The 15,398-nt window shown below is 44.6% G+C and overlaps 4 protein-coding genes across 4 annotated transcripts; 1 reads left to right on the plus strand and 3 right to left on the minus strand.

The window, feature by feature from the left end:
• Window positions 1–772: 772 nt before the first annotated feature.
• Window positions 773–3,782, minus strand: V1510DRAFT_388287 (ELMO/CED-12 family-domain-containing protein; the record flags this gene model as incomplete). The annotated part of the gene is made up of 5 exons (XM_066931713.1): window positions 3,391–3,782; window positions 3,177–3,217; window positions 2,930–3,103; window positions 1,144–2,878; window positions 773–942 (listed from the first exon to the last, which is right to left on the minus strand). Coding segments are annotated over exons 1-5 (2,196 nt in total), but the record flags the coding sequence as incomplete, so codon positions are not given.
• A 2,864-nt stretch (window positions 3,783–6,646) lies between these two features.
• On the minus strand, window positions 6,647–7,681 carry V1510DRAFT_358855 (uncharacterized protein; the record flags this gene model as incomplete). The annotated part of the gene is made up of 2 exons (XM_066930945.1): window positions 6,647–7,301; window positions 7,338–7,681. Coding segments are annotated over 2 exons (999 nt in total), but the record flags the coding sequence as incomplete, so codon positions are not given.
• Window positions 7,682–9,694: 2,013 nt separating this feature from the next.
• V1510DRAFT_81004 (major facilitator superfamily domain-containing protein) lies at window positions 9,695–12,241 on the minus strand. The gene is made up of 3 exons (XM_066935809.1): window positions 11,547–12,241; window positions 9,999–11,512; window positions 9,695–9,913 (listed from the first exon to the last, which is right to left on the minus strand). The coding sequence occupies exons 1-2, from the start codon at window positions 11,907–11,909 to the stop codon at window positions 10,166–10,168; spliced, it is 1,710 nt and encodes a 569-aa protein (XP_066791921.1). The 5' UTR covers window positions 11,910–12,241; the 3' UTR covers window positions 9,695–9,913; window positions 9,999–10,165.
• Window positions 12,242–13,244: 1,003 nt separating this feature from the next.
• On the plus strand, window positions 13,245–15,259 carry V1510DRAFT_409684 (FAD-binding domain-containing protein). Its single transcript, XM_066932601.1, has 2 exons — window positions 13,245–14,588; window positions 14,630–15,259. Exons 1-2 carry the CDS (start codon window positions 13,540–13,542, stop codon window positions 15,165–15,167), a joined length of 1,587 nt encoding a protein of 528 aa, XP_066791922.1. The 5' UTR covers window positions 13,245–13,539; the 3' UTR covers window positions 15,168–15,259.
• The last annotated feature ends 139 nt before the right edge of the window (window positions 15,260–15,398 follow it).

Raw genomic sequence — 15,398 nt, forward strand, 5'->3', positions numbered from 1 at the left:
GGTTTCGAGACATCGGAATTGAAGTAATCTGTGGGTTATTGGGTTGTGAGACAGGCGATGCCATGCTTATCGGCATATCAATCGATGTCGTCCTAGTCGTCGCACTTGATGACCGGCGTGAAGCAGATGGCAAGTTCGTACGGTTAATTGAACTCTGATTAGAGAACCCGTTTCGACCTAGAAGCATACTGAGCCCATCATACCACTCCGCAGCCGATTCCGAAGCCTGTGGAAATATTTGCATTATGGGGACTTCACGTACTAAACTAGGCGATGAGTCTGGTTGGTATCCGTAAAGAGTGAGTTTGTAAACAAAGCGCTCGCTGCTACTCGCTATACTTAAAGCGCTAGCAATATTCGAGGCAAACGATGACAAGTTTGCTGTTGTTCCTGTATTCCTCGATGACGACTGATTAGGAGACGGTTGGCCAATCTGAGCGCCACTAGGCATCCTTGACCGTCCTGACGAGGTGTTGGAAGACAATGACTGAGACAATCTATCACCGTCCTTGTTGCTGCCCAGAAGTTTTAAACCTGCAAATGATGAGGTTTGGAGTAGGGACTCAACTGCCATGCTCGACTCTGATGGACCTAAGCCTTGGCCCGAGGCTTTGAAGGTACTCGTGACATTTGCAGTCGATGGTACCGTGTTTACAGTACCTATAACTCCACTGGAGATATCAGTTGGGATGGTAGATGAAGAAGCATCTTGTGTCCTAGCATATGGAGCCCCGATTATATCCTTCAATGATGTTTGTACAGTGTTCACATTTGCGGAGACAGTGACGTTGGCAATCGAGCTCAATTCTATCACTCCAGTGAGCTCGTCAATGTTAGGTGTACGTTTTCCCGGTAAACGTTTGGAATAATCACCCCATAAGAGTTGCCGCCGGTTGTATGAGAGACAGACAAATTTCCATTTTTTGACTCCGATCATACTCCCTCCGGAGGCACTAATCGCGGAGGCAGGATTGCTGATTGAAACACTGGAAGCAGCTGCAGAGCTTGCGATGCCTGCAGCTATATTTGATGCCATATTACCACTTGTACGTAGGGTGCTAGAAGAGTTGGAAGTGCTGATGCTTGCAGCTTCTTGCGAAAGAATTGTAGACTGGGTTCGATCAGTGACTGCTTTAGCCAAACTTCTTGGTGTGCTCCCAGCGGAGGCTTTTCCAGCCGCTTGTCCGATATTGAAAAGAGAAGGATTATTGTTGTAAAACCAGGCACCCTCTAAAAGACACCTTATTCTCTGTTCACGTACGAATTCAAACACTTCGTGTGCGTACTTCCGTCTCAGCTTGTGTATGTCTTGCTCCGAAGAAACACCTAACCGAACGGGATCAATCGCATCCAGCTGGACTTTACGGAGCCGAGAGTAGGAGATATGCGAAATATAATCTCCGACCTGCAAAATCACTTCTTTGCCAGCTTCTGAGTTTACCATATCGGAAACAAAGTCAAACAGAATGACAATTAATTCCTTGAGTTTGTTGAAATCATCGTCTTCTGAAGTATTGTCGCCATCAGGGGACATGACGGCCTCTGATTCTTTCCAAAATCTAAGAAACGCGTTAACGCCAGCAGTGTGCAACGAGGACCAATATAGAAGTAGTGGCTGGAGAAAGTTCGTACGATCTGACCTTGCGTACGAATCTCGATCTGGAACTGTAATATGACTCTCCACGCGTGACGTATGAGCAGTGTCGACATAGTCATCCCCACCCCGTGAAAGACCTCCAAACATTGAAGAACCGGAAGTGTAAGACGCAAATGAGTCCAACGACTGAGTGTTTCGACCACTGACTTTTGTCGTGCATGGTTCATCCGAAATCGTCGAGAACATACCACCTTCGGAGTACACATGCCCTAAATGTTTGAATATCTCAGACGTATCTGTGTGTAAACAATTGGAGGTACTATCTGTCGATATATCCCTCGTCGAGGGTACTGACTCTGGGAAAATCCCGAAGAGATCACATAATATTTTCGTCACGGACACACTAGCTTGGGCGAAAGGAAATTGGGAACGTTCTTTATGTACCCACTGATCTGCAAGAATTGAAGTGAACTTGGACCGACCTGTCTGACGGATATAATCTGTAAGATCAAGTAACCCCAGCCAACCAGTCTGCTCAAACTCTCTTTCTGGGTGCTCACAGTTCGAAGACTTGAAACCGAGTTTCTTCCAAACGCCTAGCTCATTGTTTGAGAGTGATTTACCACCCATTACAACGACTGGAGTTTGCTGTGCACTAGATTGCAATAGTTGTGAGGGACTGTCCAGCACTTTAAGATGCAGCTGCTCCTTGCAAATAAAATACAAACCGTTCAACGCATCCTTGTGAGAATCCCGTGCAAAATTTATATTTCTGCGTCGCCACCCTTGCAATACAGTTCGTATAAGGTCCTGAAATTCACTGAGATATTTGTTGAAGTCAGTCCCCATCGGTAGGGCATTATCCTGCATAAGTAATGAAACAGCTTCCATGAACCCAGCGTCCTGAAGATTCTCTATGATCTGCGGCCAGTTGTCCACCATCTGATCTACAGAAATATCTTCACCCGATGAGATCTCCGTGTCTGAAGCCGAAGGAGAGTCTATCGAAGCTGGAGGAGATCGGACGATATCATGTAGAACCGCATTCAGAAGTTGGAGACATGTAAGTGATAGCTGGCTATCGGTGGACGAGAGCCCACTCACGATAGTCTGAACAAAATCAGGATACACACGCGTGGAGTTTTCCAGCGCCTTATATCCAGTCTTTGGCGCTCGTTTGTTGGGCTCAGCCAGGGCTCCATGAGAAACTGTGCTAACAATCACAGACATAGCAGCGCGTATGATATTGGCTTGTTTCTCTGTGAGTACGATCTTCATCAGCTTGCATGACAGTTAGCTACTGAAAACTAAGCCGTGGCCTTGTGAACTTACCCTTTCATTAAGGGTTGTATCAACATATTCCCACCCAAGCTCGTGTTCCAGAACTTTTTGAAAAGACATCAATGCGTATGAGAGCATGTTTCCGGAGCACTGATCTGACAGTATGAGATTACGCAGGTGTAAGAGTCCACCCCCATCCACAAAGTATCTTGCTGACTCTTCGTTCTGCGGTGTTAGGTTCGATTGCTCGAGCTTGCTTATTCTGAAAAGCGACACTTCAGCGATCTACATTACTTACATCAACCGAGGAATGAAGGGAAAAAATCGCCATTTTTCGAACTTAACGTCAGCACTCCACCATAATAATTAGAGCTTTAAAATCGTGAAATCAGCGCTGCTCTTCAATCTTATGTTCCCCTGAATCATTTTCTAAGACTTGATCATTACGCCAGGGTATGCACAGGTTCAATTGTAGTTGAAATATCTGCGCTGCCGGTAATCACTCTGCTTACCTGTGTCTTCAGGACTTTGAATCTGAGCAATTGTTCTCTCGATGTCAGTCATCGGTGAGCTATCATTTTCGACCATGGCGAACGAATGGTAGCATCAACCTCCTTCCTCGCTATATCCCTAGACGATGATTGGAATGGGTCGTTATTTGTGTGATCACGTCTCCCAGAAACTGTTCAGAAGATATTTGCCATCAATTTCGGTATATTCGATTTAGTGAGTTTTGCAAGTGTGGCAAATAGGCATGCTCGCTGGCCACCAAATGTTCTTATTATTGCATTCGCGTACTAGTCACTCCAGATGCTTTGTAGTTATTATATAACAGATGAGAAATTATAGAGGGAGAAATAGGGTCTGGCTGTATGTGTGGTCTGTAAAATAAATAGGATAACAATCGAGTGAATTGAAGTTATCTTAATGAGTTCTGTGAAGGTAATGTCATATCTAGATTCGGTACGAAAGAATTGTGAAGAACTTAGTAGCACTCAGCTTGCGTTGGCGCGACGGTACTAAGTCGCGGGCCTTCAGGCACTTAAGAGGTCTATAGCTAGCCTAGCGGCTGACCAGTACTCCTCCAGTCTTTCAGAGTTCGACAGCAAACATAAAAATCGCGCTAGTGTGCTTGCTGTTCCCTTTATGGTGTTGTATCTAACCGATCGAGATCAAGTGGTATTGTGACTTATGAGGACCATGAAAGCATAAGTTCCAGCCAGTTAGTAGAGGCTGGCATGTAGCTTCATAAAATGTGCTGGACAATAATGCCCATGTGGAATACTCCGAAAATACATACTAATCCAAATACTGCCGTGTAACGATCATACGATGTCGCTTTCGGTAGTATAAGGGGCGCATGAACGGGCGAGTGATACATATAACGCAGACGCCTCGCCACCTTCAGGTTGCAGGGACAAGCGTACGTATCTGTTTACCCGTAAAGTTATAGTAAAACTGAGGCGCTATCCAGCGATTCTTAAGGCTTGCAATCAAATATATACGGTGATATTTAAGGGCAAAGAAATTTCATGCAAATTCATCGAGTATAACGAAAGTCCAGTGTTCACATGATAAATTCTGCATGACGCTCATACAGAATTTGTATAGTTAGAACTGGGATAGTTTACTTGGTGGAGCGTGAGAAGCTAGTGCACAGCGTAGCTGGGATAACTAACTGCGCATGTGGCCGTGTGGATGCGTACGGTGCAGATATGTGAGTCCTGTGATGTGTCATAGCTTTTTAGACCAGGGAATGGCAACGCGAGCACACAGTGTCATCTTTTAAATAGAATTTATATTTACATGAGAACCCTATAGCGTTGCGAGACAATTTTTTGTTTGATTGACATGTATCTTCGATTGTATCATATTTCGCTGATCGTGGCTTATTTTTGAATGCAAACTGGCAGTTCGATATTGTTTGCGAAGTAGATACACTACTGATGTTTGTATGAAGGAACTTATCCCAGTTGAAAGCAGCTGACAGTCAACAGTGTAAGTTAGCGTTTAATCGTATTCGATGAGTCGTCGTGGTGGTAGACAGCAGCCTATCTACGGTATTTCCATTAGTTAATGGTGTGCAGCGTTCAAGAGTCTTCAGCTCTGCTATTGAAGCAAGGGCGAACACATGACGGACTTAAATCTTCAAACCGTATCGTTGACCACCGCGTCCTTTCTCCAATTAATCCGATAACTTTGGGCACACATATTATACCCCATTCCATATGAAAGTGTTTACCAGTAAAGGGACTTGCACCCTTAAGCATGTACTACAACTCATGTCAAGCAAGTCTTGTCTACCGATTCCACACATAGAAAAATAAAGATTTAAAGCAAATCAAAAAGTGGATATCTAACTCTTTTAGGGTGCAGACGGATAGTTGTCCATGTGAACACATACATAGGCTGTGTCTATCTCAAGTTTGCCCACAGACAGAAAATACAGTTGCCCGGGTGGAACGGGATACAATCGAATTTCTCCATTTAATCATGTGTAATAACTAGCATGACTTTCTGTCACAGTCCAATTTATGGCCTCAACCGTCCTTAGATTGCCCTATCGTGAATGCATCCAGTATGTGTATACGTCGAACACATATTACAGGTCAAACGAGGAGGGGTCTTTGTCAATAGCGACAGATTTAATTGACGTCGATAGCAACCGCTTAGCTAACAACCCGAGGACTATCATTATTAAGCTGAATTGGAGTTTTTTTTGGATTAAAATACAACAAAATAATAATATATGAATTTTCTAATGCCGGGGTAAAACCAATTTATAAAACAAAATTTTTAGCCGTAAGAAATGCAATGCTGCCTTCAACTCCAACCGGCGTTCCAAAACAAATGTGCAACGTCAGAGATCAGTTTCATAATGGAACCTATACTAAGCCCAATTCCTCGACCCTGAACTAAATTTTCTTGAGTTTCAGTAGGTACTTCAGAACTCGGTAGTTCGGAATTCACAATATCCGCAGTTTCCAAGCCCTCATTTGTCTCAAAGGTTGCTCCCGCGATGGAGTTGGCGCCAGATGCTGTTGCACTAAGACTAGTGCTGGACTGAAACAAGTAATCACTGGTTTCGTCATTAGGAACATTCGCTGATCCTAGACCATTAAACCTCATCTTATTAAGATTGGATACGCTGGACGATGTCCTGCTCAGTATTGCCTTTGAGTTGCCAGAAGCCATGTCATTAATTCTTCCGTGCGTGAGAATCACTGAATCACGCCGCAAAGAGTTCAGTAGGGACTTGTCCATTTCAACTTCGTCGTCGTCGTCGTCATCCACCATAATATCATTTTTTGATAACGGATCCCGACCATCGACTCTATCAGTTGACGGTTTAGCAATATTCACATCCTCCCGGAAATTTTCATTCTCAGAGTCAGAGTCATCGAATACCGTACTAAAGCCCGACGCTGATCGTGCCAGGCTGGGGGTGTTAGTGACATCTTGTCTCTCTTCAGAGTCCGCTGAAATAGTAGAATCTGTATCTGAAGTCGAGTCGGAGTCAGCATAGTTAGTTTGTCCAGTCGCATCTTCGAGGTAATGTGAATGTGGGTGTGATGTCTGGCTATTCAACACTGAGGAACCTGAGGCAGATCGTCCCAAGGTCGTCGAAGTTGAGTCGTGATTTGATGTTCGTGAGCCTCGAGAATGCGAACGACTGCGATGTCCTGCTTGAACTGATGACTCGCCTAACTGGAAGTATGCTACTGACACCTTTGAATACCCACTGTCAAATTCATCAGGATCAGGGTGGTCTCTAACATATTTTAGCCTGGTAGAAGGAAGTTTAGCAATTGTATGGGGCTCCAGCGAAGCTGGTCTTTGAAATGAGCCTGAAGCAGATCGAACCATCAAAAAAAGCCCGGGTTCCTCCTCTTCGTTGTCCGAGCGTTCATCGTCAGTAGAGACAGCAGGCGAGGTGGATACAGAAGTCGGTCCATCTTCATCATAGTCTTTAGCTTCCAGTGCTATACACTGCTCAACGCGGTCACTAAAATGGATGCGACGCTCAGCATTCGGCTTGTCACCTCTAGATGAAGGAGACGCTGCAGTAGGAGTTATCTCGTACAGCCGACCAACCGATGACATTGGCAAAGCTTCTGGAAATGTCGACTGCTTCGCGGAATATGACGCAGTAGTGGGCCGTGTTCCGGGCATCCGAAGGTGCCTTTGAGCCTTCACAGATGCAGCAGCTTGTTTTATCAGATTAGAAGATGACCTTGATCTATTGAGCATCACTTCGGACATGCTCCGTTTTTTCAAGATGGGCTTCTTATATGAAGGGGCCGATGAAGATACGCGACCAGGCGGTGTTACCAATTTGCTCGTGGGTGGGGAAGGGTGATAAACGCCCTTTTGTGGAGTGAACAGAGGCCCATATAGCCACGTAACATCGTAGTCTTTGAGCCTTTATCGTCAGTAAATACTCGGTAACGAAGATTACCAGTTAACACTTTCAGGAGAAACTGTCTTCAAATTGTACTTCGCCTTCGTCCATGTACGCCAAGAGGCATTTTCCAATCGCGCACTGTTTGCAACGTTCTTCCGTCGTAAAACGACATATCTCCAAGAAGATGACAGATCCGATTCTTGCCAGTTGTGGGATAAATAGTCAACATGTCTCGAGGGTTCATGCTGTATGACTGAATCATCGTTGACAGCGAAGACGCCGCCATGGTTTACTGCCGCCGATCTCTGCGTCGATTTTGTAGTTGATTCAGTAATTCCAGCGGTACTGTCGTCAGACCGCTTATCGACTTGATCATCAGTCTTATTTTGCTCATGCATTGCCGTGTGGCTCTGGCGGTCGCTGCTTGCTTCAAGATATTCTTCGGCTGTGTCCATCGTAACTCAGAAGGATGGTACGATTTGATCAATGTATGTAATGAAATAAAAGTTTTTGTAATACGATGGCCTGCGTCGAGTTTTGATTGGCGATAAATTCGACAGTAGACCAGACCACACCGATCTGTGTTTCGGTCGTGAGAGATGTAGGTTCTCCGCTAATTGACGTTTTCAATACTCAAGCCGACTCCCGGCAAAATATAAACAGATTCTGCGATGTACCTTGGATGGCGGTTATGGTCAAATCATGCGATGAAGTTGTGTAACTTTTGGATGACCAGACACCCAACTATGTGCCGTCTTGTAACATCAAAAGGGGACTGTATAGTAAATGATAGACTCAGTTATAGAAGATCCCAAAAGTCTTCGGTAAGATGATTCTCGATGAAGCGATCAGCCAAAGAAACGAGATTCGTGGGATGAGTTATACTTTGATTCACAGTATCGGGACAGTTGTACTCAGCGCAGACAGACAGGTTGCTATTGAAACCTGGATTCTCGCGATATAAAGTCCCCGTCTTCCGACCGACTAGGGAGACAGAGTATGTAAATGCAAACACTCTCACCTGGATTTATTGATGGATGCTTCGTGGTGAGAGTCTTCTCGATGGATAGAGGGAGACCGATGACACTATGTCGTACTATCACTTTTCACGCTTGAAGCGCCCCCCCCAAGCATAGACGTAGCTAAAACCCTTTGGATATTCGAATTTAGCGACCTCGTCTTCAATGGATTCAGCTGAGCACAGCCGAAAAAAAAATTTGCTTTGGGGCGGCAAATTTGTAATTAGAAGGAAAAGCCAAAACTTGATATTAAATCTATGAGAAAATATACATTTGTGACGACAACGCTATTATGATTTTTAATGTCATGATTGTTACGCACAGGCCAAGAGTAAACACATTCGTTGCATTTGTGTTTCTGATTACGTGTGCTCTCTGCTTTGAATCCTTATCCCTGTGGCCTCTCCCAGAAAAGCTGATCTGATTAGCCGCCTTATGTAGCTGACCTATTGTGGATCTGGTCATAATGCGCTCCCACTAAGTTATCAGTCGCTACATCATGATTCCTACGACGGCAAAAACCAAGTTCTCATTGAAGATCATATCTCAGCCACACTATTATTAATCCACGATACAGCGGAGTGGAACTATGTTTTTGGGTGCGACTGTCGAGCTCCCTCTCTAGCAAGTCTGTCCGCGTCTACGTTTCCATATTGGCCGCTGTGACCCTTGATGTGGTGAAACGTAACTTTCGCATGCTGACGCAACTTTTGTAGCCTTGTAAGAATTTGCTTGATCAAGTTCATGTTCACCACTGAGTCGCCTTTCGCAGTTTTCCAATCATTTTTGACCCAAATTTTAGACCATTCTTCGATTGCTGCCACCCGTTAGCAAGAACGTGAAAATCAATACCGCTTATGGAATACTTTGAATCTGTATAAATCTCAGCGTTTTCCGATGGCTTCAATGCTAGTAAAGCTTTCAGAATCGCTAGAAGCTCAGCGTTCTGATTTGTTTGCTTTTCAGAGAGCGGCACAGGCCCGGATTGGTTTCTAGTGTCAAACATATCATTGGTCACATATACCTATGATCACCTGGGCCAAAAAAAACTCCGAAGCCTGCCTTTGCTGCTTTTTGACCGTTTGCTGAACATGCGCCATCCGTGTAAATTTTAAGCGTAGGCTGGCATTCGAAACCACCATGCCCAGTATTACTTCGGGTCTGCTCTATATACTCTTCAGACTCTGGATCGCTAGACATGCGGTTATCTTCCAGCCAGGCGTTTGCCTCTTCGTAATCGTCAAACCCTTGAAAAACAGCTTTCGAAAATCCGTGAACTTGTTTATATGCTTCTTCATATGAATCGTAAACGCCTCGCTCTCTTCCGACTTTCACTGCATAGCATTGCTTTCTAGGTAGCGATGCAGTGCTAGAGAAGCGTCGTGAATGAGAGGACGGAGTAGCATGAAAGAGATCAGCGACATTGCTTGTCTGGATCCTCTTAGTGTTGGCGGATCTGCTATCCTCATTGTTTTTGGTCGGCTGGAAGTCGCTTATGTTCCTCTTAAGTACCTTACCATGACTTCCAAAGACATCTCTGCCATTTATATAGCTATCAGCTTCTTTGAGGGATTGAAAGGACTTATATTCAGCATTCGGGTAGCCTGAAACCTGCTGCTTAGCAGTTTCCCATGTTGTGAATATCCCGACTTTGCGGCCTATCTGATCAGTGCATATAAATGAGTTGCAGACATACCTGAACGCACTGCATAATACTTCCCCATCGAAATACGAATCATATGCGAGTCCAGATCCTCGGGAAGAGTCTCTCAACCGGTCGGTTTTAAAGATGTATGTTTAAAATTCTAGTTTAATTTATTCCTATCATGGATGTTACGTGACAATCGTATTATTAAAGTAGGTTTAGGGCTTTGCTATTGAAGTGCGGTGGTGCATGTTTTTCTCGATGTCGTAGTTGGAAGAATCAAGCTCGTGCACAGCTTCGACAACTCCCGTCAACTTTACGTCCCTGGAAGTTAAAGATGGCTCGTCCTCCAAATATTCCACGAGATCTTCCCGCTCAACGTACATCCCAAACTTATTCTTCACCAAACCTCTCCGTTTCACGTCCCACATATGCGCCATGCGACATGTGTAGATAGTCACCATATTAGCGATAGCAAGACCAAAAGCGGCCCAGTATCCCCACGGATAGTGCGGGGCCTTGCTTGCGGGGAAGGCTACAACTGGAAACCAAGCATAGTTACAATACCACAGCGTATTGCCGATCGCCGGCAAGAAGCCCCGTAGTTCTGTGTCATCTTGAAAGATCTCAGAAATCCAGGCCATAAACTGACTAAAAAACGAGCTTCCGATATACGGGATGATATTCGCAGCAAACTTCAGGCCAAAAGGTACATCCCAAATTGCTAGCACAAGATTACCGAAGACGTATGGAACCAAAGCAGCCATCGCGATCTGCCATCTCCATAATGTGATGTCTGAGATAATCGCTAAAATGTAGCCCGAAACGAGTGCGACCGCAGAGCCAATTGTAGGTAGGATGTTGGTCATTTGCACGCTATATCCAATGTCCTCAAGCCAAAGATTCATATAATCACCTGCGCCAACAATGTACAAACTGTATGGCAAGAGGAAAGACCAGAACCTCCAACCAGTAAAGATCTGGATAAATCTGCGAACAGTCATTTTTCTAGTACCTTTCTTTCCGACTTCTTTCATTCTCCTGATACTATAAGCAATGTCTCGCTCACTCAACCATCTCGCTTTAGTAGTTGTCGGAAAGTCAGGAATTGCATAAAGACCTGTAAGTGCAACTGGAAGCGAAATACAGCCATCGACAATAAACAGCCATTGCCAGCCAGCAAGTCCGTTTATACCGTCTAGATTTGTATAGACACCGGCTTGAATATAACCGGAGAACATGGAGGCCAGGTTCCAGCTCATGTCCCAAATGACAACACGCTTTGCGATCTCGTCAGGTTTATACCAGCTTCCAAGAATCATCATCATAGTTGGATAGCAGATACTTTCGGCCATTCCTTGGAAGAAACGGAAAATATAAATATATCTTGCCGAAGTTGCCCGCGAGAGGAGCATGACAAAAATTGTCCAAGTACATTCCATAGCAGGAATCATTAGGGAGGGGCGAACAAAGCGCAACGACCATTGTGCTGGCACAGACCCAACCAAATATCCGCAATTGAAAAGAGTCGTGAAGTAATTGTATTCGTTTCCATCGAGATTTAGCTGATTGTTAGCGAGGTAGAGTTAAAGCGCTCACATCTTCCTTCATGCCAGACACGTAAGCATTAGAGATGTTTTTTTGGTCCAGACTTTTGATCATATATGAAAACATAAGATAGAAAAGCAGGCCGCGATCCAACTTCTGAACATATCTGCGCTCACCAGGAGGCTTACGAATAGACTCCCAAAAGACTGAAAAGAACACACGTGCTCTTGAAGGAACCCATCCCGGTGGATCATAGTAAGGATCTAGGGTGGGATCGGCTTTGATCTGTTCCTCAGTGTAGGGCCAGCCCAGTGGGTTGTACCATGATATTTGGTCTGGGTTTCGGAAAAAATCAGACAAGAAACCCATTTCGAAATTGCTGCGTCTCTGATGAGTACTGAAACGACAGGGCATGTATCATATTTATGGAAAGTCGAGGATGTGCTGGTAGTCTTATCGTTACGAGATTTGTTCGCGAACACAAATGCAGTGCTATCTAGTAACGTAACAATGGTTGATAGATCGAATGTACAAGCATCTTATCCAATAAAAATACTGATGTGAACGTACGCGTCTTATCGTTTCGGTGCATCTATCACGGTACCTTTGATCAACTATACGACTTCTCAGCGTAGCAGTTATTAGCCTAATGAGTGCCTTTGCAGCATGAATTTGATACATGTACACGTCACCTCCGCAATGTGCATGGGCTTGACAGTTTTCTTCGAGCCATAGTAGAGATAGGACATTTAGGTTTAATGCACGTTCTTTGCGAACGAGTTTGCCGAGAGGGCCGCTCTAAATAAGGCGTGCGCTTTTCCTCTGCGGATTGAAACTCGGACGCTTAGACATAACTTTGTCCTGGTTAAGCAGTGGCGCCTGCACTCACCGTGCCTTTTTTGTATTAGCGTTAACATAAAATGGTGCCTTCAAGCGTAGCAGATTCGCAAACTTTCAACTCGACGTTGCGTAAAATGGCCTGTACCGGTGGAGCTCACAAAAACGAACTGATGAGAGTTGCTCACAGAAGTGATCTCATGTAGATTATGGTGAATATGCCAAAGATATGCCTACTATTGCTACGCTGAAGCTTGCGCCAGCACATGTACGTATGCTCTTGGCAGCGCGCAGATAGCACATGTAGATTTAGATACAAATGGGTGAGGGAACATAAATGGTGGCATGAGGTCAGTATAGTCAAACGTACTCTCCAAAACAGCTAGATATTCTCGGGAATGCTCGTATACCATCAAGCGCCAACGGTAGGCTGCCAGACAGAGATTGCTTGGTGACATTGCAGCACGATAAGCCGAGAACCTGTCTCGGCGGTTGTACTTAGATTGTAGGCAAGCTGCTATGACTTCGCGCGTAACCCCTGAATCTTTGTGGAAAACTGCTACATATGCGCCAAACAAGCCGTGCCAAACGATAAGAGACACTGACGGCTGCCCCAGGTGTGACTAACAGAGATTCAGTCGTTTAGGCACTAGCTCACACAAGGATTAACATGCGCCTATATTTTACGTATGTACGTCGAAGCATTGGGTCTAGTGCGCAAGACTCGACAGTTCCATTTTGTTAAAAACAAATTACAGGTACAGCTCAGGTTTTAACCAGTCCGATGGAAACCACAAAGAAGTAGTAGCTAATGGACTCGCCGTTAGTAGGTTTTTTTTGTTTTTATCCCATGATGATTTTTAGGTTTTAAGGCGTAATATTGTACAATCGATGGTAAAAATAAAAATCTTCAAGAAAATGTGTCATGACCTATTAGTTTCTCCGGCCAAATCATTAGAGGTCATGAGCAGGCGCTAGATATTTATTAGGACGTACGGAATGAGATAAAGTAGTTTCATCTCTCTTGCCATCTGTCTACGGAGGAATATCAGGACGAAAGTCTTCGCTGAGTCTTTAAAGTTACACAATTTTAGTTCAACAAACATCATATGAGAAAATCACCATCATGAGTTACAAAGGTTTTGGATATATAGATGTGCCATGATACGACTGTGTATTCGTTTTGATCGCATTATTCTTATACGCGATGATTACTTTGCATGGCTTACATGTGCACGCCTTTCGGCGGCTGCGAATGAGCAATGAATCACAAAATGGTCTGAATATGGATGATGCGGGTCGAGACTGGTCGCGAAACTTTTACTGGACCTATAATATTATAATCGCAGGTATTTTCTTATGTATTGCTGGCGGGCATTTCTACCGTATACGCTATTTAACAGCCGTGCATCCCGATCCGGAGAAAGATCCCCTACTACCTAATACAACCAAGAGTAGCGATCTGAGTTCCCGACGAGTAGGATTGAGGAAAAGGGTCCTGAGAAGACTGCAGGCAGTGGCCGTGTACCAGCCTCCAGGAAGGTACCTAGAATCAAATGGAAAATCAATCGTGGTTAGCATTTATCTTGGTTTAAATGCTTTCTACATATTCATCCACGAAGGTTCGAACAGCAAACAAGTATTCGCGAACAGATGCGGACTTATGTCGATTGCCAATCTGCCTCTTCTATTTCTTCTTGGCTCGAAGACGGGGCTGTTGGTGGCTTGGAGTGGGTGGTCACATGATGGGTATTTAATACTTCATCGACACGTTGGAAGGGTTGTTTGTATAACAGCCTTGCTACACGTCGGCTTTTATTGCTCAGTGATTCCACTTACGGTGAGGCTACAGCTGAACAACGAAGCCGTTGTAGGCCTTATTGCGACAATAGCGTTTTCAGTCCTTCTAACAACTTCATTGGCACCCCTGAGGACGAAACTCTATGAACTATTTTTGTGGACCCACATCTGGTTTCTTGTGATTCCGCTGCCATTCTTATATTTCCACTGGACAAGATGCAAGCCCTATGTGATCTTGTGCGCGATCGTGTTTCTCTCAGATCGACTCAATCGGATAAAGAGCTCGTATACACTGATCGCGAGCTCTAGGAAATTACCAGGGAAAACTGTAAAACTGTCACTGCAACTCAATTCCTCAATCCGAGATATCCATTGGCGAACAGGCCAGTTTGTTTATATTTCGATAGCGCAGATCGCGATGCTTCAGAGACACCCATTTACTATAGCGTCACTACCGTATGTAGTCAAAGCTAAACGATGGGTCACTAACCGTTTAGGGCTGCGAACACTCTCGATCTGATTATACGAGCTCGAGAAGGGTTTTCCCGTCGGCTCTTTGAAGACAATGATGAGAATCACTCAGTCCAGGTATCAGGGCCATATGGATCTCCGCCAAGCTTTAGGTCGGCCACAAAAGTGATATTTTTGTCTGGAGGCACGGGCATATCTTACGCGTTTCCTGAAGCAATTGCGTTGGCTCAGAAATCAAATCAGTATTCAAATGGGAAAGCAATCGAGTTCATGTGGATAATACCGCACGAGGAGTATAGAAACTGGGTTGACTTAGACTCCGAAAAGTATGGAGTTGATTTTAAAGTATGGATTACCAGCAGAGATGGTCGTCCAGATGTCAAATCCTACGTTACGCGAAACGTTACCGACTCTGTGAGTGCAGCAAATGGCGATAAAGATGTGAAAGTTGTTGTCACGGCCTGTGGTCCGGCAGAGATGGTTAGGGTGGCACGGAACGCCTGTGCGTCTCTCTTGTGGGACGGTTATAATGTCGAATTTCATTCCGAGGCATTTGGATGGTGACGGTCATTTGTATTATAGTAAACGACATTTGCTCGATTAGGTACCAGGTACTAGGGATTAGGGATTAGGGATTAGGGATTAGGGATTAGGGATTAGGGATTAGGGATTAGGGATTAGGGATTAGGGATTTAGGGATTTAGGGATTAGGGATTAGGGATTAGGGATTAGGGATTAGGGATTAGGGATTAGGGATTAGGGATTAGGGATTAGGGATTAGGGATTAGGGATTAG

Source organism: Dipodascopsis tothii, assembly GCF_038497935.1.
Source record: "Dipodascopsis tothii strain CBS 759.85 unplaced genomic scaffold V1510scaffold_1, whole genome shotgun sequence".
NCBI classification, from domain to species: Eukaryota; Fungi; Ascomycota; class Lipomycetes; order Lipomycetales; family Lipomycetaceae; genus Neoaidaea; species Neoaidaea tothii.

Bases quoted from the DNA above. Each gene is read 5' to 3' on its own strand.
- V1510DRAFT_81004 (XM_066935809.1), bottom strand. From the start codon at position 11,909: ATGCCCTGTCGTTTCAGTACTCATCAGAGACGCAGCAATTTCGAAATG. The intron at 11,513-11,546 runs GTGAGCGCTTTA...GCTAACAATCAG, and splicing joins TGTCTGGCATGAAGGAAGAT to CTAAATCTCGATGGAAACGA.
- V1510DRAFT_409684 (XM_066932601.1), top strand. From the start codon at position 13,540: ATGATTACTTTGCATGGCTTACATGTGCACGCCTTTCGGCGGCTGCGA. The intron at 14,589-14,629 runs GTATGTAGTCAA...CTAACCGTTTAG, and splicing joins TTTACTATAGCGTCACTACC to GGCTGCGAACACTCTCGATC.